Source organism: Anser anser, assembly GCF_964211835.1.
Source record: "Anser anser genome assembly, chromosome: 3".
Classification (NCBI taxonomy): Eukaryota; Metazoa; Chordata; class Aves; order Anseriformes; family Anatidae; genus Anser; species Anser anser.
The window spans coordinates 48,853,742-48,881,212 of NC_139722.1; the positions used below are offsets into that span (position 1 = coordinate 48,853,742).

The 27,471-nt window shown below is 41.4% G+C and overlaps 2 protein-coding genes across 7 annotated transcripts in view; both read right to left on the reverse strand.

Moving 5' to 3' along the window:
• Positions 1-27,471, reverse strand: part of BEND3 (BEN domain containing 3) — a 151,161-nt gene that overhangs the window by 36,635 nt on the left and 87,055 nt on the right. For 4 of the 6 annotated variants that reach the window (XM_083830173.1, XM_083830172.1, XM_083830180.1 and 1 more), the window contains exons 5-7: positions 15,747-15,920; positions 13,219-13,350; positions 7,879-7,914 (exon numbers count right to left, since the gene is read on the reverse strand). In XM_083830173.1, coding sequence (XP_083686299.1) covers positions 7,879-7,914; positions 13,219-13,350; positions 15,747-15,920 — 342 coding nt within the window. Of the gene's footprint in view, positions 1-7,878; positions 7,915-13,218; positions 13,351-15,746; positions 15,921-27,471 lie in introns of those variants that run through there. The other 2 variants (XM_083830175.1, XM_083830178.1) reach the window with 2 other exon arrangements.
• LOC310897051 (uncharacterized protein) lies at positions 15,944-27,469 on the reverse strand. Its single transcript, XM_083830185.1, has 2 exons — positions 21,616-27,469; positions 15,944-20,473 (listed from the first exon to the last, which is right to left on the reverse strand). The coding sequence occupies exon 1, from the start codon at positions 25,086-25,088 to the stop codon at positions 24,411-24,413; it is 678 nt and encodes a 225-aa protein (XP_083686311.1). The 5' UTR covers positions 25,089-27,469; the 3' UTR covers positions 15,944-20,473; positions 21,616-24,410.

A 27,471-nucleotide genomic window follows, 5' to 3' on the forward strand; every position in this document is an offset into this window, starting at 1 on the left:
GCACCGTTCTGTTCCCACACGTAGGGCCAGAACCACGAGCAGCCTAAATATGGTTACGTGGTCATTGACCCAAACTGCTGCAGTGTTTTATTTAACACGAGGGCTGAAAACAGTCCTTAAGATCAAGATATTGAATCCAGATCTCCCTTTCCGCGGGAAGTGCCTGCTGGTCTGGTTTTCCGGTTCAGTTCTTGGCCCAGCAAACCTCAGAGGGCTGAGTGGAAAGTTCCCCTACTCCAGCTGGTCGGTGCTAATGGTTGTCTCTGGCAGGGTAGGAAATGGGGGTCTGACACCAAGGTGCTGATATTAAACTCTCCTTTCCAGTGGGTCAGGGTATGGCAAGAGCCAATCTTCAAGGAACAATCAGCGTCATCTTACCTTTTAGTTGCAGGACATGCCTAGAGACGTGTGCAGAGGGAGATAATGGGAAGCAACCTTAGAGATGGAAGGGGTCAGAAACCGTCCCTTGCTCTTCCTCTTAATCTGCTGACAGAAAATGGCTGAAGTGGGAGCTGATACAAGAGCGAAGAGAAGGGAAGGAGGAAGCTGGAGAAGCAGAGCCCGGCCTCTCAGCAGTTTGTCTTCCTGTGTATGCTCAAAGCATTCAGAATGAGAGACCCTCGGTACTTCCCTCCTTTACATATCTTCCTGTTCTCCTTTGCTCTTTCTCTAACTTGCGATTAAAGCCATCCCTCCTTCCAGCCAAAGACAAAATTAAAATGAATTCATTGCAGGTCAAGTGGATGAGGCTGGGCTTAGTGCAGACAGCAGAGCAGGCTGCGTGGAGCAAAGCTCTTAACGTGCTGTTTTCAATGCCCACCCAGGTATCTTTTTTTTTTCTTTCTTTTTTTTCCCCAGCCTGCAGTGATTTTGTTGTTGTGTTGCTTTCTCTTAGATTTGTAGAACAACCTTCAGACATAAAACTTCGGGGTTCTGAGCTTCACGTGTACAATGCAAAGCTGTTAAGCCCGGTCAACATCCGAATAGACTGAGGAAAAACAGTGTTGGTGTGTTGGGAGGGGGCATGGCTTCCCACCTGAGTCTTAACTTGGCTGCACTACTGCAAGACCACTCTTAAAGCTGAATTTAAACAACGGGATCCCTTCTGTGAGCTTTCAGGTTCTGGGCACCTTCAGAAAGAAGTAAGGCTTCATGGCCGATGGTCTGAACAAAAGCTAAAAAGCTACGATGCACTACTCTAGCATATCTAGCAGTTCAGCTGGAGAAAAATGTCTAAGCGATCCCTATTTTGACTTGTATTCTGCTTTAATTATTGATTGGTGCTCTGAAGAAGGTTGTGTTTTAGTGATGGATGAAGTTGTTGCTACAAGTGGAAATATGCTTGCACAAAATGATGGAGACCAGAAGATCAGATTCCTCTATTTAGAAGAAAATAATGAGGGAGCTTAATTGAAGTTTATAAAGTAACAAATTGAAGGAGTTTGTTTGCTTTTCTATTTGTTTGCCTCAAAAATCAGCTGCTTCTATCTAAATGAAATTAAGAAATAACACATCTAAACTGGGTACATGGGGTTTTTTTGACATACTTAATTTGTGAAGTTCATTACATGAAATCATTGAAGCCCAAAACCAGAGAGTGTGGAAGCATAGCCGCAGTACAACTACCGGTGCAGCTAAAGGCTTAAATTGGTTGTTTTGCATACAGAAGGGCTACTGAAACCTGGCTTCCCGTGGAGTTACATCCTGAGTTTCCTTAATGACTGCCTTGCTACAAGAAGCTGAGTTTGTACTCCTGTATTTTTTTTTCTTCCTTTTTACAACCCCGGCTGAGATAGAGGTAACGTGCAGTCAGGTTAATCCAGACGGGTTTGCCTCAGTGTATCCTTACTTGAGTTGACCAGCTGATTCTGCAAGCGGAGTGTGAAACAGGAAGTTTTTAGGGACTATGAGGTAAACAGGAAAGAAATCAGCTCCCAAAGAAGGGAAGATGATGTTATGTCATTAACAATATGTCCTTATCTGAGTATTAGCAGCCACACCAAGCATTTTTAATGAGCGTTGGCGAATCAGCAGAGTTTGTGTCACGATGCGTGGCTTCTGCCGTCTCAAAAATTGTGACTGAAGGAAGGGGGGAGAAACACCTCTTCTTGCCGCTCACATACCTCCTCTTCCCCACCGCCCGTTGCTGCAGAGCCGTGGTGTACGGCAGGTTCCCATTCGCTGGGCTCGTGTTGAATTAACTGTGCAACGCGGTCGTGCCTCTGGGCGCGTTCTTCTCCGAAGCACAGCAGGGGAAGATCCTGACTGAAAGGGGAAATAAAAATCTGATGGTCTGGGACCTGAACGCTCAAGTGCTGTAATACGCTTTCGACTAATTTCGTCTTTAAATACAGATAATGAGTCCACCTCAGTTTGTATTGAGATAGGAAACGTCGGTCATTGTATATAAGAGCAAGTATCTGTAAAATGAATTGCTGTTACAGTTTGGTTAAGCCTTAGATATTTTTGACATGATTTAAACTAGATTGTTAAGGTTATCCTGGTGTATTTGCAAATGAATTGGGGCATTGTGCTGTACACTGGAGGAAAACATAATTTATAAAACCCTGTATAATTAGTTACTGTAGATACCTGTGTTAAGAAAACCTTTTTTTTTTTTAATTTTTATAAAAAAGCTGACGCCATGATGAAACTGAGCTACAAAAGCCACCTGGGATGCAGCTTGTGAAATGGTCTCGTGCTTTAGGGATAAGCATTCGTAGTATTTTGTAGGAAATGTAACCTGTCATTTACCCAAGCTTTTAGGTGCTTGTGTTTACAGTGCTCTGCGCTAGTTTTTCTAAATTTGTTTTCTCCTTTGTGGGAACACCATGCTCAAAAAGAACCCTGTATTAGACTGCTGAAATGTTACCTTGAATCAGCACTGGCACGTTTTATAGTTGGCAGACGAACCTTTTCAAATTTTTCCTTTGTTTCTGCAGTACCTTGGAATGTCTCAGCATTCGCTTGCAGTTTTTGTGGCTGGACACGGGTTTAGGCTCTTCCTTCTCAGTGTGGGCTTGGCAATCACTTAAGTGCATCGCTTCAGAATGTCATAAAATACTTTCTTTTTTTAATCTTTGTTGGTTATATGCAGAATAATATGCCACTTGAAATTGGGGCAGTAAATGCATTTATCCAATATTTTCTTAGATTTTTTTTTGAACATAAAAGGTAAAGAAATGCGTCTTTTATGGGCATAACAGCCTACAGAAACTTCTATTAATAGAATATGATTTATTTTCCTTACTCAACTGACAAACAGCTGAATTACCTTTTTACTTCAAACTAAAAAAAATCCCCTTCTAGAAAGAGACCAAATCTGGAACGAACCACCCCCAACAGTACAGGAAAGATGGCCTACTTACAGGGAGCACTGCTACCCCAGCTGTTACGCAGTCACGGTAATACATTTTGCCAAAAAATTACAAGTCATCCTGAGCCGCTGATTGATTGTACAGACCTTTTAACTTTTTAGAAAACACTCCTCCTCCTTATGCCTTTCCAGGCCTTTCACAATGAACTTGACGAGGCTTATTAGCTTTCAAATCTAAACGATAGGTGTATGACGGGCCAAAAAGCATGACTTTCTCCAATCTCAGTAACACAAGTAGCCATTATTAATTGTCATCTTAGCATACACAAGCAATTAACTTGATATTTATGCTAAAAGATGTGATAGTTGTTTGCTTTAACGAAACAAAAGTTGTGTTGTATTCTCACCCCACAGAAGCCATAGAAAATACCCATTGATTAAAAACAACAATGCAACTGATTTTTGGTACTGGATGTACACCTTAGGAATTTGGTTAACTATTACCTTTGACTACAGTTTAGCCAAGGTCTAATTTCAAAATATAAACAAAAAAAATAGTAACCAACAGGCTTTCTTGGAAAACAAAAAACCCTAAACCTACCCAGATTTAACAGCATAACAGCATCCTCCATCTAATAAGATGATCATCCACTTTGAGATACTCCAGCAATGGAGTAAACTGCTTCTCCTGAATGCTCTTTTCTGTGTAATATCACTACCACATGGCAAGAACCTATATTCACTATTGTTTTAATGTACAGAACAGAAGGAACTAATGGCAATGGCCACTCTGAGACAAACCAGGCAAATTTTAACAGAAAACTATCAGAGGTCATAAGCATCTACAAACACTAATCCTCTGTATTTAACTCTTAGCTGCATTTCAGGAGGAAGAGAGTAAATAGTCTATCGCCTTTAGTCCCATGACACATCTCACGATGACACCGTGCCCTTTAATTAAAGAGAACTGTGGGACTGCTGTCGTTTGTGCCACAGGACGGTAAGAGTGCTGTGCTGACAGCACCCCAGCAGGATGAATGCACTAGCCATGGCCGTCAGCTGCGAGCTGGGGAGGGGGAATCACACTCTTGCTAATGCAACTGGATGGCACTGGGTTACTGTTATTTATTAGCTGCATGATAAGCATGATTAGCTGCCACTGAGACACCTCCTTATTTCCAGATGTGACCTTTCCCATTTTTCTTCTCTAGCTCTTTCCCACCGTATGTGAAGTCAAGGCATTAGTGCCATGCAGCGTACGGATGGCTGGATCTACTGCTCCTTGACTCACCTTACTGCCAGTACAGTACAAAACCTGCTCCGTGTTAGCATCGTGCCTGGTGCTTCATGGACAAACCAACGAAGTATGCTACAGCACTGCTGAGGTACCGTATTCCCCATGCCAGTTTGGATGAAAGGACTCTACAGCAAAGCAAGTGAGCAGGGCTACATTAAAAAGCAGTTTTGCTATGTCCCCTTTCATTTGACTTATCTTTTATGAATCCTGCATTACGAAAAACAACAAATTCTTCCTGCAGTAAGCTATCTGGCTGCAAAACAGAGGACTCCACATACTTCAGCCTTATCCTATAATTATTCTAGAGCCTTGGCCAGAAAATAAGAATTATTCATTCCTGGTACTGGTTGTGCCTGTGTTATTGTCACTTAACAAGTCTGTACAATGCCTTAAGGCCACCATTAAGGCCTTGATTTCAGTGGAGGGCTTTTAATCAATATTATAAAATAGTAAGTAATCCGTTGAGGATCTCAATTTGTTGTTGCAGAATTACACAGCTTATCTGGCATGGCAAAGAAATTGTAAAATGGATTAAAGCTTTTTGATTTTAAGAAGTCTGAGATTTTTGCTAAAATTTGGCATACAGATTTGGATGACAGGAAAGTTGCTGCTGCTTTCAGTGACATTCATGAGCTTTGTCTCTGCCATACGTTGGTACTTTCTCTTTTGTTATCTGAGAAACACCACTAAAACAGATCTGAAACTACTTCTTCATCTCTGTAAGAGACTTTCAAACAACACAATGATGGATCAATAATTTGTCTGGATGTGGTGTGATGGTGTAGAAAAAAATCAGAGTGCAACATTCAGATACTAATGTGAGAAAATAAGTGCCTTTGCGATATCAAAGTCCTTCTGATAAAAAGATTGATATGCTGGGGAAAAAAAAAAGTACTAGCAATTTTGCAGAATATAGTGACCTTATTGACATGACAGTCTCAGGTCCAACTAAATTAATGAAAAGTATTTCACATCTATATTTATCTCAGAGCCCTCACTAAATTTACTAGCACTATCTAGATTTTTTTTTTTTTTGTCACTGGAAAAACTCAGGGATGCCATTTTAATACAACTTGCATCAAGCGAACAATTCCAAAGTTCTTGAGCAGTCTCAAAATGGAAATAAAGTAAGACCTTTGCCTTTCAAGCAGACACTTTGGGTAAATCTCCATTTCTAAATTTTACCTTCATTCATTATTTTAATTGAAAGCTGTGGTGAATACGGTGAAATATTCCTAAGCAGACAAAACAGCTAGCAGTTTTTATATACATATATTTATGAACTCTAATAAAGGAACAGCACTTTTATCTTATGCAAACGGCATGCTGAATAATAAGTTCATAATAAAAATAAAGAGAACAGAAATACAGTTTTTCAGAAGCTTTAGTTTTGGTGGCGTTCGCTTTCACAACATTAGAGATGTTTCTAAGACTCAAAGAGAAGCAAGCCCCCAAATTTGATTAGGTATGTTCAAGTAGTTCTAGCAACTAAATAGAAAGATGAGAGCGGTCCTTGATGCTTGAAAAGACAGAGCAAATGTGCAAAACACTGACTCTGGTGATATAGAAATAAAGACATCAGAGCAAAGGGCAGAAAAGAAATACTCATTTGTCCTGCACAGTACGCCTTCTAATTGGCTGTGTGCATGCACTGGCCGAGCTGCTGTGCTGGGGTGAGCCACAGGTTACTGGGCTCATTGAGCATGGATGCAACTAACGACCACTTTGATTTTAAATGAAGAAACGCAGAAGAGAGGGATGTGACACCACAGTTTTGAAACAGGCTTCTACAAAAAAACCAAAGTCGATTATGTTTGAGCTCAAAAAAGGATGGAGAACTTTTCACTATCATTACTAAACTCGTAATATCTGTGGCTTATGTAAAAGATTATCACCCTGAGTACTGAAATCATGTGCTTCCTGACTGAAGTTGTTTACATGAAATAAAAAAACTTGAGGAAGGTTTTTTTTTCCCTCCCTTTCCTTTTATTGAAGTGTCCAAGTTGCCTAGTCACACTGTAGGTTTTTCAATTTCATCTGAACAATCCAAAATACAAAATCATTCAAGTCAAAATGCAGAATACAATGACATAAATAATTCAGTAAAGCAATTTTAGAAGCAGTTTCCTCCCCCTTTTTTTAAACTACGGAAATGACATTGAGCATGTCACAACTGTAACAATTAAAAGGAACAAATCCATTCTAGATTTACAAAAGCAAGTAGCCTTGCCTGAACATTCACAGAATTACGATGGTCATTTAGAAAGTAAAAGTTTTATCAGCTTTTCTATTGTCAAAAAAAGGACAATGGTTTTAAACAGCAAGCTAAGGCTGAGACCCTTTTCGTGTTCAAACAAGAATGAAAGATGATAATCCAAATTCTCTAAATACAGAACAATTACAATAGAAGTCTGACTTGTATGTGTTAGCTTTCCATATCAGCAGCACAGTCATAGCTGTAAAGTTCTTTAGGCTCCACTTCAAGAGGCAATTCTCAATCCTCTGTGCACAATAGTTTGTCTATTATTTCTCATTGATGCTGGAGATAAATAACTGGACCCTCATGATCTACTTAAGACTTCAAACAACTCAGCCTCATGCTCAGCGAGTGACCTGGGGACACAACCTCATCTTCTGCCTCCACCACAGGTAAGCAGTTCTCCAGCACTGAACCAGGAGAACCCTCCCAGCCACCTCCTGCACTTCTCTAAGAGCTTATGGTGCCCCGGGTACTTTCAGCTGATAAGCTACTTAGTTCAGGTCAGCCTTTACTATAGGGCCGTCCCAGGAGCAAATACAGTGGTGACTGAGCTAAAAGCTGCAATGGGCACTGACAGAAACACAAGTTACTATCAAATGCGTGTAGATGTGTGTATTTTATAATAGATAGCATAGTATTAGGGTGAGATAAAGTAACAACATACTCTATCAACAAGTAGAGATCACTGATGGAAGCTAACCTGCAAATGACTGCAGAAAAAGACAGCAAAAGCCACTACAAACCTGGTTTCAAAACTAAATTTGGGGAGTGGAATAAATAACTGCAAAAATTATTATTAAATTACTGTGTTTGATACTTACAGGGTAGCTGACTATTACTTGCTTCTTAAATCAAGAAATAGCAGAAGCCATTCTCTCTCCCTCCACATACACAAATTGTAACTTGACTTTAATAAGGAAGTTTCTCTTGACTGTCAAAAATAATCTTGAAAATGTTACAGAAAACTTTAAAAATAAAAAGTAGAATTAAATGTAATTCACTGACCTTCTTGTAGTCCATTATATTTCCTTTTCCTTGTGCCTTAAAGAGAAAGAGAATATATATATATGTTATTACCTATTGCAAACTAGAGTTGTGAGAATAAAGGATGCTATTAAAAGACCTACTACTTTAAACATAACTGACTTTCTTTAGGAACCTGATGCAGAAAAACCCAAAATTCAAGCAAAGGTGTTATCAGCTTGTCCAACATAGTTCTGTTTTCAGACGAGAGCTGCAAATGCTCACTGTAATTTTTTATGACACGTTGTTGTTAAACATTTGTTGAATCCAAAATGTTTTGGTCTTAAGAAATCTTGCTGCTTGCACTAATTAATCTCTCCCATGAATTTCTGAAATAAACTATAATTTATATCATCAATAACAAGATTGAACTTCTTAAAAGAGAACACTTCTATGCTCATAGCAATTTGCACGCAATTAATAACAAGTCTAAAGTTGATCCTCTCAAAGAGTATGTCAGGACCGTGTCAGAACTATTAGACCGACGTTAGATATACTAATTATGCTTTTGGTTTATGATTGTATTTATCTGCTAACACATTTAGAAAGAAGCACGAATACATTTAAGGTCCTTCTTGCCCAGATGCAGAAAAGCACATTATCCAAATTCTTCAATTTTGTCACTGAGTGATATAGAAAAGAGGATGTCTCTGTCTTTCTCACTTAGTGATACTTAATGTTGGAGACAGAGCGTTGCTGCTTGGCCAAATTGAAGCCCTTCCCTTCAGTCAAATCCGGCTGTATGATTATCTCCTTGTTCAACTCCAGTTCTTTTCTTTTCAGGCGCACTGAGAAATAAATCACTACTGTTTCTTTCCCTCTAGCCTCCACAAGAGAAGCCCACAAACCTCACCTCTTCTGGAAGGATGCAAATAAGGACCTGGAAAGGTAGCGGTCCTTTCTGGAGACCTAGGAGAAGAGCCAAGAAGAGCAGGCCAACTGGCCTAAGGAGAAGAGCTGAGGCCTGCACTGAAGAGGAACACTGTGTGGCAAGCACAGCTTTGAGGAGATGTTGCCAAGCTGGCACAGATTTGGAAAATGAATTAATTTTTGTAGGGAGGAAAAACAAAATAGAGAAAAGAACTGATGAGAAACCAAGCAACCAGAACAGGAAGGAAAACAGTGAAAAACAAAAGTGATTTCACTGAAGGAGAAAGGGGACTGGTCCACAAAAACTCTTTATTACTCTCCTTACGGTTCTCCTTAGTAAGAATTCAGCTTTTCTGGAGCGCATATTAAGAGAACAGCCTGATAACATTCAGGACTAGTACAACCACTGCCAATAACCACTTTCTTGTTTGTGTATTCCCATCCCTCTGATTTGTCAACTTTTACTCATACTGGCTGGATATTACAGCTTCTTCAAAACCTCTCTCGTAGTGACACTGTGTATCAGAACATACCAGAAATGTTCTCTAACAAATGATTGCCTACATAGAGATTGACACTGCAGTGGAGAATTTGCCAGCACGTTTGAGGAAGATGCTTTTCAGTCTTAGCAATACCAGAAAAGGTGTGCTTGGCATGCCTCCTCCTGCACATATGACGTTACAAACAGCAATATTTTCTTATGCTCTGCTCCTCTCAAACATTCAACGGCAGTTGCAATTCTCCAAGCAGCACCCTTAACTCATCTTTCTTAAGCCTTCTTTACTACAATGGCACATTTGCCATTTTCTTTCTTTTGCCCTCATAGAAGCTTGATCTTTTACTTTTACTGACCCTGATTTCTGACACACAGACTTTTTCCTTTTACATCAGATTTCTGCACATTGTTTAGCTTCCTCAAATGTATCAAGCCTGGCTTGCAAAAGGTATGCCCTCTTGTCAAACTTGCACAGCTTTCTAGGTCTCCCTGCTTGGCTGGGGAGGTCAGTTTCAGAGTTGTTGGCACTCCGGGCCCTCAAAGAAAAGCATCTGCTTACCAACATACTGGAGATACGAGCAGCCAATTCAGCTTAGCCTTCCTCCTGAATACCAAAGATCACCATGTGCCAGCAGTGAAGGACAATAACATCATGACATTCTTCATGAATAATGAGGTGGAGTGAAATCAGCTCACCTTGCCAGGAAGAAAGATCCCTGAATCCCCCATGAAATGACTCAAAATGCATCAAATAAGCAGACGGTTTAAGACAATGCTTTTGGAGCAGGTTTTTGGGACTACTGTTTTCCAGGATTTTTTCTTTCTCAGATGGAATGGCCCCTCTAACACACGTTCTTAAAACCTGTACTTCAGGAATGCTTGATGAGGCGTTTAATAAATGCTTTTCTTCCAGTCCTGCTTCTTCTGAGAAGGCTCAGAAAGATATGTGGAAAGGTTCAAGGATTACCCAGGCCTAGAGGAGATGGTTCTAGCTTCTGAGTTATTTCCTTTTTCAATTTCAAATGCTGTGGGCTAAGACAGGTTCTATATCTGAGGGATTTTACTTAATTTCTTCACTAAAACTTTCATCTTTTACACCTCATTGCTTAGATGTTGGATGCCTGTAGAAGGTGGAGATTTTTTGTACTTGACTAGTGAGAGAGATCCGTATGTGGCTATAAGTGGCCAACTCTTCTGTTTTCTGACCTCTAGGATATCCTCCTTCGTGTAGTCCTGGGTTATCCACTAAATTTTAAGATTACAAGGCTATCCAAAAGCTCAGTGGGACTGCATTCAGCAACTATTTTATTAGTTTATCTGAAGATGAGCATTTCTTTGTCTACAGCAGTATTTCCTAGGAACCATTTAGGATTGGATTTTTTTTTTTTTTTTAATATTCATTTCAGGACTCTACTCCAACCCGTGTTCCTTTTAAAATAGACACCTGACCAAACAGCTCATTAAGCTTTTTAGTTTTAAATGCAAAAAGGGGGAGGATTTTGGTGGTGAACTCAGTAAGAACAGGAGAGATTCTGGTCTTTACGGATGATCATTCATTCATGCAGATGTCTTTGTGCATGTGCACACATATATGCACACCCACGCTTTTTTTGTTTTTTCCCCCTCCTATGACAAGGCTTCCCTCTGTACACATCCCAGGTCCCTTTTAAGTTAGTCTCTGAATTCCACCCAAATCAGAAGCTAATCTTCTCAAAACACAAATATTCAGCGTTGATGTAGCCTTCCACACCTGGGTATCTGGCACGTTCTGCTCTTTCCAAATCAAGTGACAAGCGGGCTTTTAAAAGGTCTCCAGCTCAGCAGCAGAAAGATGCATACAGCTGCCTCCATTCAAAAGCTACCACGGCAGCAGCACCTGTATCTGGACCTCTGGTAAGGGAACTGTGGTGAAACAACCACACAAGTCCTGGGCGCTCCACAGCAGTGCAGGCATCCTTGATGAAGACATTTATGAAGGCACTGAGTCCTGGAGACAAGCTTTCTGAGCAGTATGCACTGCAGAGGCTACCAGGTACAATACAGCTCTCTGTCCTCTTTCCTGAACTCTAAGACCTTCCTGCTGGAGGAGGAAGCTACCATGAGAAGGTGCTACCTTGAACCCGTCATATGAATGTTCGTACAGACAAACAATTCAAAGGAGAAAGCCAAATTACTTAACAGTAACTACAGGTTCATAATGTGATTTCCATATGCCTAGTACACAACTCAGCTACTAGAAAAATATCTGTCTGACAGGGACAGAGTATATTGTGCACGCTTTGCCTATTTATACCACACCAATGACACTGCAGAAGAGGGTGGCTTATGAGCACGGTGTTATCTGCCAACATGACAAAGCCTCTGGTTTGAGTGCTTGGCCTGTCTTGAATGTCACAGAGTGAATGTGACTGCGGATGATATCTCAAAGAGCTGGTAGTTAATGAAAAGTAATTTTCCCTTCTAAATCATTAGAAGCCAAGAAAGGCTCCTGGACTAGACGTTCCACTTTGTATTTAGCTAAAGTAGCAGTTAGCAGATACTTCTGTGTAGAGCATGTCATTTCTTTTATTTTTTTTTCCTTCAGCAAGAACTGCTTCATTGTTTCTACAATGCCCATTTTTGGTATGAGAATTAGCAAGCAGACAGACGGCACTCCTGGAATCCTGCAACCTCCTCTAGATTCTGCAGATGGGAAATGGTTTCAAAGCTTTTATGAAGTGTGCTGTGGTAATACCATTATTCTCCAACTGCAATCATCCAAATCCATTTACATTCAACTCACACATGAGCCTTGTGTTGAGACGGTAGAATTCCAAAATTTCTCTTCATACGCTATAAACTATCAGGCCTTAATTCCCCTAATTTCAAAATGACAAAAAGTTCATTTTGGTTCATGATTCATACACACACACACACTGCACCCCTGCAAGGCTGTAGATGCTGCACGTAAGTCCCAAAATTTCACTGCTGAAGAGACTGCGCCTCTTGCTTGCGGTATGTGAAGGCAGGCTGCAACCTGGCCATCATAAACGCAGAACTAGCAGAAGCTCAAACTTCACACCCTGCGATGCAGAGTTCTGCTTTCAAACCAGGAAGGAAAGGAGCCATCAGCAAGCACATCTTGAAAAAAATACGTTTGCACAGAACTAGCTTATTATCAAAGACAGCAAACTTTCTACTGAAGAATCTGTGTAACAACAGCAGGAATTTCCACAGTACACATCACAGCTGTTTAGGCAGGCAAAACACGTCTGATTGATGCAGAAACACAACAGCATGCTTAATTTTGGCCATTTTTTTTGTGTCTTCCCCCCTTTCTCTCCCTGCTCTCTTGTACAGTTATCGAGTTTTATTTCTACACCCAGGAAGCTATTCATAGACCTGAACCCACAGTGCTACATAGTTATGTAAAACAGATACACACTTATGCCCTTCCTCTTTTAAGTATTAGAGAAAATGACAGCTGAAATAAAAGAAATGAAACTAAGGACATCAGCCAGCTAGATCTCACAAATAATTTGTAGTGGTCATGAAGCTGAACCCCCCAGGTCTTCTCCCCCTATCGAAAATTACTGTTGCCAGAGCAAAGGTGGCAGAAGGAAATGTGTACCTACCTTATGGCCACCGTAATACAAAGTTCTTTGCATTACACTGACAGAAAGTAGCTTTAAGCTAAGACATGGGACTTTGCAGAAGTAGAGAGCAACAGACATACGCTCCCTGCAAATGAATGCACTTGTTACACTGACACACAGAAGTTTAACGGAGCTCATTTATCAGCTCCTTTGATTTTACCCTCCCAAAAGCATGAAAGAGAAGTGTTAGAGAGCAGAAATAACCTTTGTATTGTCTTGTCTGTTGTCAGTTTCTGGGTTTCTCTACAGACTGAGAGCATAGGCAATGAAATGAGATACAAATGGCAGAACTATGAAATTCTAAAGAACGTTTTAATTTACCTCTCTGATTTGTTTAATCCATGCATCCCTTCCAAGGAATTCCTGATGAAGGACTGCAGGAGCACAGTTCAAACTGAAGGCCATGATGTCACTAGAACTTTCTTTAACAAATGGCTGAAGGTCCGAATGTAGCTGAAAGAGAAGAACATCTTTCTTGTGTTTCCAGAAACAGCCTACACTTTTACATCCCTCCACCAATTCGAAGTCCATATCCTGATTCTATACCTACTTGCCATTTTCTGCTTTGACACTTGTCTTTTAGTTGCACTTCAAGTTTGGGGGAGGGAGAGGAAGAAGGAGAAGCACTGCAGTGGCAGAAAGCTGTGGTGAAGATAGGTATGTAGAGTACCTCCAAAGAAATATGTGAAGAACAGCTTGCAGAGCTGGGCAAGTGGTGGGACAGCCAGGTAGGGAACTGTTAGGTGGAAGGAAGTGGAAAAAACATAAAGGAAAGAATGATCTAGTCTTTGGTGGAAAGAAGATCATTTTTTCATCTGTGAAGGTAACACATTCTAGTTTTCAGTACCTGAGGAAGTTGATGCAGTATGAACTGCTTTCTGACAAAGGAAACGTTACACAGCTAGCAGCTTTCTATGAAAATCATGTGATCCCTTATATACAATTATATTAGTCAATAGTGAAAGTATTAGTATTAAAGCATGCACAAAATATTATGGCTACAGTCTGCACTAGAAGCAGTTTATTCAGAGTTGTACCTCGTAATAGCATACAGTGGTACTTTTGTGGCAGCAAAGTTGTACTTTAGAAAACCACTTCGTTTTCCTGGAGGAACTAGAAACTGTCTAAATCAACTGAGCAGAAGTGGATGGGAGGTCTGCTTGCCCATCTCAGCCTACATCTGTATTTGCAAGTAGTGCAATACCGAAGGAGTGGATCTGTAGGGCAAAACAAGAGTACTGAGGACCTGAGTTTCTACACTGTGTTTTGCTTTAGACTAGCTCTAGCTGTAGACTGAAAGACTTCCAACTGCTGGAAAACACCTTTCAGTCCAGTCTCCAGTGAAGAAAACCCAGCTTACAGAGAAGACACTGAGATACTCAAACAAAAGTGCACTAAGTGGGGCACTCCTGACTGAGCTGAAATGCCAACACAGATACACCTCTGTGCAAGGCCTGTGACCTTCAAGAGAGTGCTAGAAGGAAAATTAAGCATGCACAGCCGTTTTCCAGTCACTGTCTCACCTCTGCATGAGGGAGGTCAGAGGCCCTCTCTGGGAAAACCTACTGCTGCGGAGGTTTAGAATCAGAGAATATCCCCAGCAGGAAGGGACCCACAAGGATCACAGAATCATAGAATGGCCTGGGTTGAAAAGGACCTTAAAGATCATCTAGTTTCAACCCCCCTGCTCTGGGAAGGGTTGCCAACCACTAGAGCAGGCTGCCCAGAGCCGCATCCAGCCTGGCCTTGAATGCCTCCAGGGATGGGGCAGCCACAACCTCTCTCGGCAGCCTGTGCCAGTGCCTCACCACCCTCTGAGAGAAAAACTTCCTCCTAATATCTAACCCAAATCTCCCCTATCTTAGGTTTAAAACCGTTCCCCCTTGTCCTATCATATCAACACATGTAAACAGGCGTTTCCCCTCCTGTTTATACGCTCCCTTCAAGTACTGGAAGGCCGCAATGAGGTCTCCTCACACAGAGCCTTCTGCTCACTGGATCACTAAGTCCAACTCCTGCCTCCACACAGGACCACCCAAAAATCAGACTATGCCTGAGGCTCGGTGCTGTGACCACTGCCCTGGGGAGCCTGTCCCAGTGCCCGACCACCCTCTGGGTGCAGAACCTTTCCCTAACCCCCAGCCTGACCCTCCCCTGTCCCAGCCCCATGCCGTTCCCTCGGGTCCCGTCGCTGTCCCCAGAGAGCAGAGCTCAGCGCCTGCCCCTCCGCTCCCCTCGTGAGGGAGCTGCAGGCCGCCATGAGGCCTCCCCTCAGCCTGCTCTTCTTTAGGTTTAGGCTGCTACTGTCCTCATCTAGTTACCTCCCTCCTTGTCCATCACCTACCCCCTCCTTGAAGTTGCCTCCACAGCAGTTTAGTCAGAAGGGAACACAAGTATCCTTCAGCCACTGCAGCTCCTGCCTCAGCCTCATGTGCTGCTGCAGGCAGGCAGACTTACAGGTACAAAACCCTGTATGGTGGCAGCTGAAACCCAACATCTGCATCCTTATGCAGCTCCTGTTAGCGGGATAGTGGTTTGAGGAAGATCACAGGAGCAGAGAAGACAAAGTTTTAAGCTGCTACAAGACAGATGAGCTAGAGGGACTTTAACAGGGCCTTGAATGAAACAAGCCACATTGCTAGAAGTGTGACTGTGCCAGTTCATAAGCACTGTTCATACCAGCAGTTTCTGCAAACATATTCATACCAGGCAGCAGCCACAACTCTCAACACCACTGACCTACTGGCAAAGGTCTCCGGCATAATGCTATTACAGAACAGAGCTCAGGAGCAACACATCTTACAAGTCTTTCCGTTTTTAAGATCCCAGAATGAAAGAAAAAGGTGTACCTTATGACTCATAGACATGTGCTTTCCATACTGAAATGCCATGTCCTGAATCTCAGCGCTGTGCTTTGCTAGTTCCATTGCAGCCTGGCAGCTCTTTGCCAGCAAGGCACTATGTGACAGGAAAACCTGCTCCTTCCACGTAGATATTCCGATGTCATCTGTAAGACAGTTCTCCTGCAAATGAAAGGAAGGTGAAAATGAAAACACCAAAACTGCAACTGTGTCAGCTTGTGGAAGTCAACAGCGTGGCACAGGATAACACCACACATGGGGAGTAACAAAACTCTGGGTGCCAAGGTGCCAAAGAGAAGGGCACTCTTTTGGGGATGGGGAGAGAAAAAAAAATATGAAAGAATAAATATGCCAGCAAACAAATTCTTAGTTTTCTGCTCAAAAAGAACAACCCACAAAATATGTGGAACTATCAATATACTCCACATAAATCCTTTTCTTAATGACTGTATCAATACCTTGAACATTAACAGTCAATTAGGTTGCTCTGGAGGTAATGGGCTGAAAAAAAGAAGGAAAAGAAAAAAAGAAAAGAAAAAAGCAAAGTAGATCTGCATTTCAGCCCCTTGCCAGTAATCAAGAACCAGCAACCCCAAACGAACAGGGGATGCCATTTGAGAGGTCACTGTAATTTCTTCCTTGCAGTTAAAAAAAAAAAAGATGAATCACAAAAGGAATAAAAAATGCTTATAGAACTTCATTGGAAAGATGAATGGCAGTGATAGAGGATTCGTATCTCTTCCCTCCCATATTAAGGATGAAGAAAGACTGAAAGTATTTAAAAATAAATAAATACAGCCCTGCTTTAGAAATGTCAGGTATTCATTTTCCCAAAGGACTGATCGAGATCTCAGTGATGCCTCTAGTGAACTTTATCACCTTGACTGGCATGTCAAAGACGCTTAACATTTCTGAAAATCCTCTGCATCCAAAAAATTAATGTGAATTGCTTTCCACAAAATGGAAATGTGTGTTAGTTAACATGAACCCAGGTTTCTTCCCCCAAACCCAAATCCAATTGTATCAACATTTTACTATTTTACTAAAGTGTCTTTAAAGCTAGACACGACTTGAAATCTTTCCCACATACCCACGCTACTGTCACACCTGCAGGTATTCTCTAAAGAAAGGAGGGGGGAAAAAAGAGAGAAAAAAAGACCAGACCAGACTTTTGCTTAGAAAAAAACTAAAATCGGTAATGAGAAACTACAGAAAAAAATTCAAGCATTTATATCTTAAAAAAATTGTAACTTCTCAGTTCAGTCAAATCTATAGCATACACTAAGACAAAACATTTTCTTAAAGAGTAATTTAAAATCTTCCAATATAACAAGTCTTTTCCTTCAACGTGATGTCAATTAAATTACTCAGAAATGAGTAAGTAGTAATTTTGTGTGACCCTATAATTTTCTCACAAGGTATTATCTGTCGTGAAATTGGTAACAAATGAAATAGAATCCATCCGCACAGGTCTAATTTTCCTCCCTTATGGGTATCACCCAGAAGTGCTGCGTTACAAGGGAGAGGATAATCTGAGACTAATGGAAAAAAGTAGGAGGATTCTGCAATGCCAAGTAACACAGTGCTGTATCAAAATGCCGTTGCTTTCAGACACACTATTAACTTATACAAGGAAGGGGAAGAACAGAGAAACCACATGTTTGCTATTATGCATGTGATAACTTACAAAGTCAAGCCCGAACTTTCCTCGTGTTTCATTTTACTGTAGTATTTTTGTTTTAATATCTTAACTCAGCCCAGAGCATGTACAAATTCCCATGACTGGCAAAATGTCAAAATGAGCATTTAATTCAAGTAGTTTCCTATGTATTGAGCTGCTTTTTTTTCCACTTAGATATAGATCAATTTATTTTAAATTTAAAATCAGGAGCTCTTGGAAGACGCAACATAATCTTTTCCTTAACAACCAATCTGCTCTTAGAAAAAAACAGAATTTACTAAAATTTTCTGGATGATACTAGAAATTGGCAGTGATTTTTATAATTACTTGTTTTAAATCCAGCCAAGACAAAAATGCTCTAGAAAGGTAACCTGACATAATTTATTAAGTTGAAAGGCTTTCCAAACACCTTCAACTTGAAAATTTTAGCCTTCCTGAACCTTTGAACAGTAACTGAAACGCAGACATTATCAAATATCAACTGCAGGAACTGAAGCAGCTTAAACAGTCATTCAAACTAGATGTACACAACGAAATTAATTCCATGATATATTACAAAAATATATCCTTTTTAAACAAGTTGAAATTTCATCACATGATTGAAAGTGATGGCATAACAAGCTACTGTCCGCTCCATGAGCATCATGTAAGCTTCAAGCATCTAAAACAGACATCTAGCTTCAAAAAATTACAAAAAATTGAGACATTATAAGATACAGTATTAGTCTTAAAAACATAGCTATTGTGAATCCGTGGGTACAGAAAGAAGCAAGGACTAAAAATGAATCGTGTCCATATGGATCTGCTTTAGCATATGAGCTTGCACACCAAAATATAGCTGATTTTAATCACAGAAAGTCTTATGACCACATACCTCTAAAGCTTCTGCTTGTTAAGAGGTCAAGAGCAGACACAACCTTTCTTCAGCAAAAATTTCCGACAAACTAAATGCCATGTTTTCCCAAAGATAACTCTCATGTTATACCACTGTCCAAAAAGGACACTGCATTCTTACAGGTTAGGTAAAGAAATAGCTAAACATTACTTTAAAACTTTAAGGGAAAAAAGAAACTAGTTCTAGATTCCAAAGTCTGAGAAAACTGAAGTACTGGTGATGCTTGTTATTTTTATAGAATTTTTTCACTGTTTTATATTTTTTATTTATTTTTTAGTCAACAGGAGATATTTCCAATGATAAAGATGACAGTAGATATCAGCTAGCCCAAAAGATTCCTAGCGAGTCTTCCACTCCAAGTAAAAGCCTTTTAAACTTTTAAACTCACCAAAATCAATTCTGGCTGTAGTTGACAGTGCTCAGACATTTGATTAACTAATGCCTACAGGCTGACCTCATTAAAAAGTTCTGCCCCCAAGAAATGGGTCTAGATCCCAACCAACTCTCCTGCTGCTTGGGTAGCAGAAGCTGGGTGAAGAGACAAATCCCTCAGCATCTCCCAAAGAAAGCAGCCAATTCCAGGTCCAGATACAGTTTGGGGAATGCTGGCATGGGAGTACGGTGAAAATATTTGAACCCACCTTGGTCAATCACTACTTCTGTGTGAGTTATGCTCAACTGAAATGGTCCTCAAGGGTCTAATAGCAGGTCTTTGCTTTTCTTGCATACACGTTTTGACAAATCACTCACAATTTGAAAACTTCAAGAATCAGTGTTTTAAAAATGAATTTTTCAAAGCAGTAACTGCAAATGGGAAATTAGGAACAGCTGAGGGTGCTCCCACTTTTATTAACGTCAAGGTCAGTTACTGCTTTGTGAGAAAGAAATTGGCTAGTTGAGGTTTTTCTGTTAAGCTATTACTATAATTTAAATCCGGTCTGAAACAATCATCCCAAGCAACAGGAAACAGAAAGACCTCTCAGAAAATGAAATCACGGGACAAAATATGTGATCATAACCATCAGGAAGAGCAGCTTTTAGTAGTTACAGTAAAATGCATCCCTAGTGTAAAAGTGGCACTTACAATAACTCAGTTTGATTTGTCACACCAGAGAAGATGCTTATACACAGTTCAGCTGAAAACATAATTCAGGAAAACATGAATGAAAACTCTATCTTAGAAGCGCACAAAATCATTTGCAAAAACAGGAAGGAGTAGAAGTCAAAGGACTTTTCACTTCAGATATAGTTTGTATGAAGGGAAGCTTTATTTTAATACCATGGCAGCTCTTTCTAAGCCATCTGCTGTTGCACAAAATGATCGAAATGTCTGAACCACTTATATATCAAACTTTAGTTCAATTTTCCGTGGGCAAAGAATCCACATAAATACAGAGAAATACTGTGAAATCGTTTTAGCATTTAAAGGTTTTAAATTAGATAGTTCAAGAATTTCCATTTTACATAAATAAGCCCAATACAGTTATGAGTCTCTCTATAGCAAGACTCTGCAAAACATCTTGCACGTGTTTCTTGTAAGCTTTAAACAGATGTATTCCTGCTTGCTGAACATCACAGGACGTGTTTTATTGGTCTGTTAATACATGTCTTCAGTGGTTTTGGAGGAAGAAGGGATTCTGCAAATTGGTCAATAAAGCATGTCACTGACTACCTAATACTTTTACTGTGAAGGAAGTAAAAAAAATAAATTGAAAAATCATAATAAATTAAAATATCCACATCTGTTAGTTTAAAATCACTCTGGAAAAGCTTAGTATCTAAAGAACAAAGCAGTAAACAAATAGCATTGGCCTTGTTTCTAGCTATGATTTCTACCCACCCTCTCCCCCGACACGTTTACCTACTCTTCACAGATGCTCTTTACTCAGATTCTGTATTTTATCATTCCCTTTTGTCTTGCAACAGAGATATTTTTTAAAGAAGAGCTCTGACTGCTTCCCTGCTAAAAGGTCATTTACATTACTCAAAATTAAATTGATTTACCTTCTATGGTAAAATTTATAGTAAGTAATGGATTTGCTAAGACAGACTCATAGCAGTGCAGCTGATGAACATACGCAGGATCCCAAAACATTATTCCTCAAAGCAGGACTGGTGACCAAACATGGAAGAATGGCTCTGCAGGAAAGTAAATTTCTTTTCATTTTTAAAATTCTATTACTCTAAAACAAATACCTGTTAATTCTCTATTTGGTACAATGAGTACTTGCCACTAATATATTTCTTTTCCTTACTTGTTTTACATACGAATTCTACCCAATTTTCAAACAATTACACTGAAAATTTCCAAAATACGTAGCAGCTCCTCTAGCCATCAGAAGAACATATCCGAAGTAGTATTATATAACAGTCTCATTCTGACACTAAAAATGAGTTTTGGTAACGCACATCTAGCATCAGCTAGAATACTCTGGAGGTGAGAAAAAAAGGAACACTGCCGATTCCCATGAAAATCCGTAATGCTTCGAGACTGCAAGAATGGTCTGCCAGGTGACACACAAGAGCCAACACACAAGTTCTGCTCTCGATTCTGCTGCTTTGAGCTTCCACATATTGCTCTTCCCCTTTATGTGAAAGGATAGAGACTTCAAAGTATTATTCGTTAGTATTTGTTAACTGATCTGGGATATTAAGACAGAAGGTGAGACAGCAAATATTTTGGAAGCCTTCAGTCTTCTAAAAGTAGGAAACAGAGACACAGTGGCAATGTTTTTTTCTATTAAAAATAGATATTGTGATCACAACTGAGGGCCTGATAAGACAGCTTTGCACTCACTAAAGGCATACATTTTTATTTCCAAATCAGACCTAGATGTAGGAGAGGCAGATGGGAACCAGAATCGTCCTTTACTCAAAGAATTTTGGGTTCTGAGGTAGGACTTGGCTCACAAAGCTGCAAAGGTTCATCACATCGCCCCTTTCTGCTCCAGGTTACATGCCAGAATATTAGCTTAATCCACTAATGCAGTGTCTTAGACCACAACAGCTATTTGCTACTTTGAACATGAGTGGTGGCCCTAACCTTCAAGCTCTCTTCGCAACCGAAGCCTACACTTTATAGCTTGGATTCTCACGGCAAATACAGATGAAAAGCTAAATATTTCATCTTTATTTTCCCCCACTTTACACAGATTTAATGACTCATTATACAGACACAATGAAGAATGACTGAACAGAACATACTACAACGAGATGGCTGTAGGACTGCATGTAGTTTTATGGAGAGAAAAGTGGTAATGAGAGCTGTCAAATGATTATACCCGTTACACATCTTCAGGAGTAAATAAGGTCAGTCCTGTCAGGTCAAAGGATCCTTTCAATTTTCTTACAGAGTCATCTAAATGAAACAAACTGAAAATAAGCTATCGGGTAAACATGGACTTAGGGTCTCATAAAAGAAATGTGAAATAAAAGAAATGAAAGAAAATAATGAAAGAATAGAAGAAAGAATAAAAGAAAAGAAAGGTGAATTTTGCTGAGTTATTCTTGTCTAATGTAAAAGATAAAACCATCTAGATAGACATCTAGCAAAGCTCAAACAACCCAGTGCTAAACAAGAAATTAAGAAATTATACTATTTTATGCTACTCAGAACCTTGATAACAACTGTATTAAAGGCATATTTAACATATGAAGCACAACTTTCCTGCCTAAAAAAAAAGGAAAAAAAAAAGGTGAGAAGATATCCTTCTGCTTTTCTAAATTTAAGAATTCCCAGCAAAGAAAACGCCATCATAACATTCCTATGCCCTACTGCTAAAAGGAAAGCAAGCTTGACATTTGAGACTTAGTTGCAGAGTAAATTAAAGCATTTGTCTTACCTCCAGGAAACATAGTTCAGATTTTGGTTTTGGTCAAATTGCAGTTAGTGATGGAAGGAAGAGGCACAGAAGATACAAATAAGGCTAATAGCTGACTTAGTCCATTTTGCAATCTTTGCTAAAGAGATATTCAGCACATGAAAGGGACACTGCCTCAGCAGAACAGTGTGAGGAAAGCAGCAGGGATACGTCTAATATACAACAGGGAACTACATTTCTCAAAGGACAGGATCAAAATAAAATGAAATAGACACCACAGTTGTTTGTTCTGGGTCTCATCAGGCCACATATAATCTATTATAAAGACTAAACTTCAGACACTGTCAATGTAATTTTCAGTACCTACTATGCCATCACACTAATTGTGTTTTGAATTAACTGGGCTCCTCTTAGGAAGGGTGTACTGTACTTTTCATCTTGTGTTAGATGGAAAAAGTCACTGAAACAAAACAAGCCTTTTGTATTTGTAAGCGGGCCAGGGTAGGGTAAATATCATGCAGCTGTGCTTAGCATATCTCACACTTCCCCTACAATCTACACATGGAGTGGTTCAGTAATGCAATAGAAAATAATTATTTTCTAGCTACTCTAAGATGATATAATTATTCCCTGTCAGGACCGTCAGCTCAGCACTTTGCCAAATGAAGAAAAAGAAGACTAAAACCTTCAGCAATGGCAAGAGCCCAAAGAGTCTACACCATTTCTCGTTTATACAGGACCCATTGTTAAAATAAAATAGTCTCATTGCTGAGATGAACTAGTAGAGTTTTACTTCAACCCACAGACAAGCAGTTGCTATTTTTTAAATCTGATGTATCTAGAGTTTAGTTGTATTTAGAAGCCTGTGTGAATATGGGAAATACAGTTTTAAACGTTCCTTGCAAAAATTTCAAAGATGCCAGATATTTTACCATTTAGCCACAAGCACAGTCCTTGTCAGCACCACCAAAGGCTGAAGTTCTGCTTATTCTTGGTTTAAAAACAGGAGGTGCAGGAGCACTGCAAAGTGCTCAAGAGCTCCGAGCACAGCATCCCCTGCCTGCAGCCTGGTTGCCTGGCCAGCCCATGGCCCCATCTATCTCCCGAAAGTGCCATCACTGCTCTCCTGCTACAAGTCTTCACCTCGTCAGAGGGAAGAGCTCAGCTGACCAATGTGACTACTCCCTACCTAACTGATTTCAACCAAAAGATGGATATGCTGAAGCAAGGTTGGTTGAAGTAATATGCCTTTGTTTTAAGTAACACTCTTCATGGCCCAGACGTGATTAAGCTGGTGGCATATCCACAGCCCGATGCTCTTCTTGCCCACTGTGGTTTTGGCAGGTGTACAGCCATCAATACAGGTATCTACTGTGGTTGTAACCCATGAGATGAGAGCTTCGACTGAGTTCTTAATTTACCTTGCTGCATACGTGCAAGACATATGCATGGAAGATGTATGAGGAGCGGCTGAGATCACTTGGCCTGTTCAGCCTGGAAAAGACGAGGCTGAGGGTTTTAGTTGCTGAAGAGTAGTGCTCTTTGTTCAATTCTTTGTTTTAATTGTTGAAGAGTAGGGACAAAACGTTTCCCTTTTTCCACTCACCACTGACATCATCCAACTGCCAGGACTTTTCAACTATGATGGAGAGAGGCTTGGCAGCTACATCAGCCAGTTCCCTCTGGACCCTGGATTCATGTCATCAGGTCCCACAGACCTGTGCCTGTTTAGATTCATCAGGTGGTCTCGAACCTGCTCTTCACTTACAGTGGGTGGGACTTTGATCCCCCAGCCTCCATCTGCGGGTTCAGGGAAATGAAAGACTTGGGAAGCCCGTCTACCAGTGCAGACGGAGGCAAAGAAGTTGTTGAGTACCTCGGCCTTCTCCACGTCTGTCATTACCAATTATTCAGCTAGAGAAACTCACTCCTAGGATAAGAAATTAGACACCTATAATTGCTTACACACTCCTATTTTCACCCCTCAGTCTACTATTTGCACAAATGTTAGAGGTGCATGGTGGCCCTCGCGGACTCCTCCTGTCACCCCAGCGCAGCAGCCCGAAGGGAGCTGGGTCCTCTCTTGTGCTCTTCCTCGAGGCTCTGTGCAGAAGGGATGCCACCTCTGGCACAAGTGCTGGGGGATGGGAAAGAAGCACTCACACAACCCCTGAGAATTGGCAACAGAGTTCTTTATTGCCGGGACATCTTGCAGGTAAGCCCGCGGGATGTCCGTGGTGTTTGGGGGCTCCAAGCTAATGCTTGGGATGGAGCCTGTGCGACGATGAGTAGGGGGCTGGCCGGGCACTCCTGCGACGCTGTTGGTGGGCTCTGATGGCAGAGAGCAAAGACGCGCCGCGGTAGTCCCAGGTCTGATCTGGCCGAGGTGGATCCACTTCCATCAGTTCCTCCACATCTGCTGGTGGATCCGACTCCATGGGCTCCACAGTGTTTGGCAGGAGGACAAGCCAGTCCTTGCCCGGGACTGCCCAAACGGGATGCCTTCTGTCCAGAATGTTTTCAGGCCAGGGTGCCAAACCAGGGGCTCGTCCACTTCCACCCCTAGGTCCCACGCCACTGTCCAGTTGATTGCCATTTGTGGGTCCGATGCTGCTGTCTTTGTTTACAGCCACGCTGTGTTCTGGACTACGGGCAGGCCTCTGCTCCACGCGGCTGTCCAGCTGACACTCCCGCCTTCGCCCCACACCACCACTACGCCAATGGTTAGGCCCAGGCCCCCTGTCGCTGGATGGCTGAGGGGACAGCCTGTTCCCCGCGTTGCTGCGGTACCGGTGGTACCGCCTGTAAGTGTCCATGGACTGTGCGCCAGAGGTACCTCGGGCACTGGTGTCTGTTGTGCCACAGGCGCAATCTCTCTGCCCATGACACTTCTCGTTAGCTGCCTTCATTCTTGGTGCTTCCTTGGACTGCATCGCTGTCCTCACACCGAAAAGGGCTGCCGCTCGCCTTGCTGCTTTGGGTCTTCTTCCTGCCGCACAAGCTGGCAGTCAGAGCACCTAGAAGCTCAGCGAGTGGTGGGCCAGCTGCGGGGGTCCTGCTTTATAGGGCTCGGGGCAGTGGTGGCCACTGTGACTTCAGCAAGCCTCTGTGACGGAGTGGCCCTTGCGTGGCCAAAGGTGGCTGTGTTGGGAGCGGCCTGGAAGATGCCCTCACGTGGAAGGAGGAGGAGGGCTGGGGGGAATGAGGGCCCCTTTTTGGGGGCTGGCTCCCCCAGGCCTTTTGACTTGCCAGAGAGAAAGGCTGCCCCTTGGCCACAGGGACTGCCCTCCACCTCCCATCCTGTGCCCTGGGTTTATTTTTAACACTAGTTTTTAGGTAATTTCATTCTATTCTTTATGTAAAAGAACAGAAGCAAGGTGCATCTTCAGCCCTAATTCCCACGTGCACTTTCTGCTCTGAGTGAAGAATTTCTTCCTCACATCACGTCTAATCTAAATCTCCCCTCCATTTGTTCAAAGCCATTATTCCTTGTTCCATCGCTACACTCCCTGATAAGAGTCCCTCTCCAGCTTTCTTTTAGGCTACTTTTATGGGTTAGGTTAGGTGGCAAAACTGCAGGACACGGCAAATTTCAGCCTTATCTACCTTGTTCCACATGACGTTTTCCAGCTCAGGCTCTAGCCTCTCATCAGTGTAACATAGAATCATAGAAACATTAAGGTTGGAAAAGACCTCCAAGATCATCTGGTCCAACCATCACCCTACTACCAATGTCATCCACTAAACCATGTCCCTGCGCACCAGGTCCAACCTTTCCTTGGCTACTAAGATGGTGAAGGGCCTAGAGGGGAAGACGTATGAGGAGCGGCTGATATCACTTGGCCTGTTCAGCCTGGAAAAGAGGAGGCTGAGGGGGGACCTCATCACGGTCTACAGCTTCCTCACGAGGGAGAGTGGAGGGGTAGGCGCTGATCTATTCTCTTTAGTGACCAGTGATAGGACCTGAGGGAATGGCATCACGCTGCAGCAGGGAAGGTTCAGGCTGGACATCAGGAAGAGGTTCTTCACTGAGAGGGTGGTCGCACACTGGAACAGGCTCCCCAGGGATGCAGTCCCAGCACCAAGCCTTCCAGAATTCAAGAAGCGTTTGGACTGTGCACTTAGTCATATGGTCTGAATTTTTGGGTAGACCTGTGTGGAGCCAGGAGTTGGACTCGATGATCCCTGTGGGTCCCTTCCAACACGGGATATGCTATGATTCTATGATTCATACTGCAACACAGCAATTGTAAAACAGAGCTGCAAGCTACATACACAGCGAATACAAGTGTATTCATAACTTCTGCAATCTTCAAGCCATCTCACATACTGAACGTTAAGATACAGGCCTCTGAGGCAAACTAGGCACATGAGGAAGCATCACTAGAAATAAAATCCACCTCAGTGGATTTTAAGATACATATTCACATACACACACTGCTGATCATTGCTATGCTGTGAAAACTTGCTATTTTAAGCTCTGCAGAGGTTATGAGAACTTTAAATTATCAATTTTTTGGACACATTAAGATACAGTCATAAAAAATGAAACTCAGTTTTGCTTCAACATCCTGCCCAAGCAATATTACTTCAAGAAGTAACTCTAAAGATTTCCTTAAATATTCTACTAAAAACAAAAATACCTGGATCCAATTTGATCAATATCTATTACAGCTTTTGCCACACCAAAAATTAAACCAATAACACAGTACATCCATTAATTGCCCTTGAAGAAATACATAATTCTTCATTGTGAAACACTGACAGCCACTGTCTTTGCCCACCCTGACTCTGTATTACATGCACATGATTTTCAGTGGAGAAGAGTGCAGTACGTTCCTATGTCCTCAGAGCAAAACTGATGTTTAAGCTATCAAAAGGTAAAGACTAAAGAAGAAGGGACCTCATGTAAATATGGGATGAAGCATTTTGTACAAATCTTTGGGCAAAATAGTTTGGAAATGAGAGATTTAACATTCACATATTAATGATGCTGACATTATAATACATTCCTCTAACAGAACCCTGACTAGAAGTCTCTGCAAGTGTTTAGAAAACCCACAGTAAGACATATTTACAGCTTCTGGTAATGACACCTAACGCTATTTTATTAAGCACTCATGGACACCAAATAGCCCCTCTTTGAGCATTTCTAGAAGTCCAGAGTTCACAGGTGTCATAATGGCATTACTGCTAGAACTCACTAGGACTGCAGTTAATTCTCTTCCTCTTAAAAGGGATGAGAAAATCACCACATTTACTACAGTCACACATTAATATCACCAAACTTGATGGGTATGTAAAACTACTGAAATT